At 62.9% G+C, this 5,430-nt stretch overlaps 1 protein-coding gene across 1 annotated transcript in view; it reads left to right on the top strand.

Moving 5' to 3' along the window:
• The window catches only part of IFITM10 (interferon induced transmembrane protein 10), a 10,077-nt gene that overhangs the window by 1,965 nt on the left and 2,682 nt on the right, over positions 1 to 5,430 (top strand). The window contains exon 3 of the mRNA XM_015588667.2: positions 1 to 219. This exon is cut by the window's left edge and continues 13 nt beyond it. Coding sequence (XP_015444153.1) covers positions 1 to 219 — 219 coding nt within the window. The remainder of the gene's footprint in view (positions 220 to 5,430) is intronic.

Here is a 5,430-nt window from a genome sequence, read left to right as displayed (position 1 = left end):
GAGTCCAAGAGTGGCAAGGCGGACAGCGTGCGGGCCGCCGGGGCCCCCCAGGCCTGCAAGCACCTGGCAGAGAAGAAGACAATGACGAACCCCACGACAGTCATCGAGGTTTACCCGGACACCAGCGAGGTGGACGACTACTACCTGTGGTCCATCTTCAACTTCGTCTACCTCAACTTCTGCTGCCTGGGCTTCATCGCCCTGGCGTACTCCCTCAAGGTGAGCGGGTGCCGAGTGGGCACGGGGCGGGCATGGGGTCCGCGGCCGCACTCCACGCCCCTCTCTAAGAAGCCAGGGGTGCGGACGGGGCAGCCGACGGGGCTGAGGATTGGAAGCCGGGGCAGAGAGGATGCTGGCGAGCTCAGGGCTGCCCTCCCGGTCCAGAGCTGGGCAGCTTCCAGGGTGTCTTCATGGGGCTCGGGGCCCTCAGGCCAAGGTGCTCTGCACAGCTGGCTCGTCCGTCGCGTGGGGACACCGGGCTCAGTGTCCTGTCCTCCAGGCAGGCGATATGGGGATTAGACCTCAACACATGATGAGTGTGCATACGTGCAGGTGTGAGTGTGTAAGTGTACAAGCGTGTATTCCTGTCTGCCCCTAGCCATGTGGGGACAGAGCCGCGTGGAGACGAGAGGCCTTGGAGTCCCTTCCCTGATGACAGGAGTGGGGTGAAGTCAGGGAGCCCCGGGGACCTGGTCCGAGGCCCTCGCGGGGGACGCAATGCCAGGCAGGCACTCGGAGGGAGGCCGTGGGGAGGGGGCTCTGGTCACCAGCCACTGCCCTCTGCCTCCCGCTCTCTACACGGTTTCTAGACAGTCTCTCCAGCCCGGGTGGCCTGGAGCCGGGGCACAGAGCTGGGAGCTGTCCCATACACTCTTGACCCCACGCCTGAGTGGGCACATCTTCCAGAAGCCCCTTGCTGCTGAGGGGAGCCGGCCGGGAGCAGAGCGAGCACCATACAGACAGGGTCCCATCTCCCCAAGGGCAAAGTGGGGACCAAGATTGCAGGACGGAGCCTGTGATCCCTCACATTGGGGTCGACAGACCCCTGCAGAAGCGTCAGAACAGAAGAGCCTGGGCCACTGGAGCCAAACCTGCAGGAGGGTCCCTGACCTCCCCACTCCATCCCTGCTCACCCCCGAAGGGCGTGGCCCTGGCCAGCCGGATGTGGCTGTGAGCGGGAAGGGCCAGGCCTGTGTCACTGAGGGCAGCTGCCCCGCGAGATGGGAGCCGTGGGGGGGACAGAACATGGGGTCTGGAGGCAGAGGAGGGGCTAGGGGGCCGGCCCTGGAGGCTGGGCTCGCGGACACTTCTGCCTCTGTGCATCTTTGTGCGCTGGGCCCCACCCCTGCCCCGAGCACCACACACCCTGACCACCCAGCTGTCCCGTCCTCATCAAGGTCAGCTTCACCGCCATCGACTACCTTCCGGCCCTGTGTCCAGGCCCGTGTACCTAGCCCTGGGGTCCACCACGTGGCAGCGGTCCTGTGTGAGTAAATGCGTGAGTGTGCATGCGTGCACAGTGTGTGTGCACATATGGGTGTGAGTATGTGCGTTGTGTATGAGCACTAGTGTGTGTGAGCATGTAGGTGTGAGTGAGCATGAGTATGGGTGTGTGCGTGTGGTGCATGAGTGTGCGTACATGTAGACGTGAGTGTGTAAGTGTACAAGCGTGTATGCCTCTCTGTGTGTGAGTGTGTGTGCCCAAGCATGCATAGGAACGTGTGCATGCGTGAGCGTAATTGCATGTGTGTGAGCAGGTGTGCATGGGTAGTGCTGGTGTGAGTGTGCATGTGTAGGATTTATAACCGCATGCATGAACGTTGAGTGCGTAGACATGCATGTATTTGGGAGTGTGCGCGTCTGTGTGTGTGCTGAATGTGTGTGCATGAGCGCATGCATGCATATAGGTGTGTGGTCACATGTATGCATGTGCACGTACGTGTGCTGAGTGTGCATGAGCGTAATTACACATGTATGATGGTGTGCATGTGTGTACGTGTATGAGTGCATGAGCATGCCTCTGTGTGTGTGCGTGTGTGCGGCAGAGCCGGCTAAGGGCAGGGGTGCCCAGGAGCTGGGGTGGAGACCCCCAGGCCCACCTCAGCTCCGGCTCCACCCAGCAGTGCCAGGCAGAGGGCGCAGCGGCCGGCGGTGGGCGGGGCTCGGCCTCCCCTGGTGCCTGCTCACCCGTGCCCTCTGCCCGCGGCCTGTGCGCACAGGCCCCTCTGCCCGGGCTCCTGTCTGGAAGCGTCCCCTCCTCCCGTTGGCTCTGCTGCGGGCCGCCGGCTGGCACGGGGCAGGCCCATCTGGTGCAGGTTGTAGGTAGGTCACGGATCTCGGAGTGGTGCAGGATTTGCGCTGGGGTTGGGGCGGGTAGGAGTTGGCGCTTCTGAGGGGCGGAGGGGAGCCCACGGCACCTCCACACTGGGGCTGCTCCCCCGTGTTCTTCCTTGGGGGATAGCAAGGGTGCAAGGCTTGGGGCTCGCTGGGGAGGGGACGTGCATGGGGGCTGCCTCCATCCCGGGCAGAGGGGAAGACAGAACTAGCCGGCTGGGCCTCCCGCGCCCCTGAGCCCATCCAGCTGCCCATCCAGCTGCACCGCACCCTGTGCAGCCGGTCACGGGCGCTTCCAAGGGCACCTGGCAGCCTCAGGGTCAGGAAGCCTTTGCCTCCGCTCCCAGCTCGGTCCCTTGAGAGCAGTGAGGTCTCGAGAGGCCACCTCGCTTCACCGAGCGCATCCCCTCATCGTGCACAAAGCAAATAGAAACAAAGCAACGTTCACGTATGTGCACGCGGGCCGGGCAGAGCGGGCACCGCTGGCTGGAGCACACGCCGCGTCCCTGCTCGCCCGCTCTGTTCATTCACCGCCACCCAGCCATCCGCTCTCCACCCGCACGGGTCGGCGGTGTTCGGTGCAGGGGGGTCTGCAGTGCCCAGACCACCGCCCCATTCTGCTTAGCCGCGGCTGGGCGGGCGGACGCAGACGCGGGTCCCCCATCCACGCGCTCTCAGGAGCAGGGCTGGCGCCCACTGCTAACTGGGTGAAGACCAGACTCATCTCGGCACTCGAGGCCCCTCGAGGCCCCTTCCCTCCATCGTGCCGTCATCGGCGCCCACGGCAGGGCCGACCGACACAGGGGTCAGAGCGTGCTGGGCGAGTGAGTGGGTGGACAGAGGACACGTAGCGAGATGGAACACGCAGCTCGTGACCTCGCTCCCGGTGAGGGGCGAGCTTGGGGTCAGGTGCAGGACACTTAGGGGATGAGGCAGCATTGTCACTCGGCCTCAGAGGGTGGGTGAGGGGACAGGTGTTCCAGACAGAGAATACAGAAACTAAGGTGTAAGGGTGGGGCAGTTTAGGGGGACAGCGGGCCCGTCTGTGGGGAGCAGGAGACGGTCCTGGAGAGGCAGGCTGAAGCTGGGCCGTGAGGGTCGGGACGGCCCTGTGAGGGGTTCGCATTTCGTCACGTGGAAGGCCCAGGAGGGAGAGATGTGAGCGGAGCTGCGAAATCCGCAGCCGCTGGGGAGGAAGCGGATGCGAAAGCCCGAGGCGGAAGGAAACGGGCCCGCGAGCGGGTCCAGGCGCGCGTGCACGCGGCTCGCCGTGCGGGGAGGCTGGCGGGGCGGAGGAGCAGAGGTCGTGAGGACACGGCGGCTTCTCGCGTTGCCGAGGAGGCCGTGGGACGTCCCAGTGACGGGGCAGTCAGAGGAAGCAGATTGGGGAGGATATTGTGTCGGCTCTGTGTGTGCGTAACCGCCCACTCCCTCCTTTTAGACTGTCAGCATCAGCCACCCATCCCTCCAGCATCATCACTCACATCCATCCATCATTTATCATCCGCCCATCCATTATCCAACCAGCCATCCATCCTCCATCATCCTCCATCCATCCACCCATCCCGTATCCATCTACCCTTCCATCCATCCATCCATCCATCCATCCATCCATCCATCCATCCCGTATCCATCTACCCTTCCATCCATCCATCCATCCATCCATCCATCCCGTATCCATCTACCCTTCCATCCATCCATCCACCCATCCATTATCCAACCACCCATCCATCCTCCATCATCCTCCATCCATTCACCCATCCCGTATCCATCTACCCTTCCATCCATCCATCCATCCATCCATCCATCCATCCATTCACTCATCCGTCCATCCACCCATCCGTCCACCCACTCGCCCATCCATCCATCCATCCATCCATCCACCCATCCATTATCCAACCACCCATCCATCCTCCATCATCCTCCATCCATTCACCCATCCCTTATCCATCTACCCTTCCATTCATCCATCCACCCATCCATCCATCCATCCATCCATCCATCGATCCACCCATCCATCCATCCATCCGTCCAACTATCCACCCATCCACCCATCTTTTCATCCATCCCATCCATTGATTTGTCCATTGATTTCATCCACACACTCACCTTTGTTTTCATCATGAAACTGTTCATACCCTCACCTGTCTCTCAATCCATCTATCCACTTTCCCTTCCTCTCACTCCCCTTTGCTTATTCAGTCCACCCTAGGGTACCGACCCCGGCACACCGAGTATTCATCACCCACCTACCCGCTGGCCCTTCCGCCCCTCCCCCTGGCCTCCCGTGCATCTCTCCTTCCGCCCTTCCTGCCATGCTCTCCCTTCTCCCAATTATTTCTGCTGCGGAGAGTCCTTCCTCCCGGCACGCGCCCGCGTCCCTCCTCCCGGCACGCGCCCACTCTTTCTGCGCCCACGCTCCTATCTCCCCCCCCTCCTATCCGCCTCTTCCCCTTTCTGCGGGCACCACACAGCTGTACCCCCAGCTGCGCCTAGTAGCTCTTGTTCGCACAGGTTTGAGTCCCGGGACGTTAAGGCAGCAACTACATCTATCTGCGCCCGATTGTCCTCCTTGGAGAGGGGGCGGACCGGCCTCGGTGTCGTGGACGGGGCTGGGTCCGTGCCGGGCGACTCGCGGGACGGACACGCCTTCTCCTCCCACGTTCTTGCCTCCGCGGCCTCCGCCCGGCCACCTGCCCCGCGTGCGACGTCACCTGGCCATGCGGTCAGCGTGCGCGGTCACCGCCCTCACGCACACCTCCGTCCTCTCCGGGCCGTGCGTCTGGCCATCGCCCCAGCTTCCGCCTGCTCTCCCGTCCCCCCGTCCTTCCCGGGCTGCCTTTAATGACCCTTCCGGCAACTTGTGAGCCCACGTAGTGACGAAAACAGGGCCATCTACCGTCTCTTGTGCTCGGCTTTCCGACTTTTTCCCACTCCCCGACCGCCTGCGTCCTAGGCTGCGTACCCCATCTCTCCCCGAACCCAGGCCACGTACCCCACCTCTCCCCGAACCCAGGCCGCATACCCCATCTCTCCCCGAACCCACTCGCTACTCTTTACTTCATCCCGTGTGCTCACCGTGCACACGGCTGGTCC

The sequence above is a fragment of the Pteropus alecto genome, unplaced genomic scaffold (genome assembly GCF_000325575.1).
Source record: "Pteropus alecto unplaced genomic scaffold, ASM32557v1 scaffold43, whole genome shotgun sequence".
Classification (NCBI taxonomy): Eukaryota; Metazoa; Chordata; class Mammalia; order Chiroptera; family Pteropodidae; genus Pteropus; species Pteropus alecto.
This window is presented reverse-complemented; position numbering and strand designations above follow the sequence as displayed.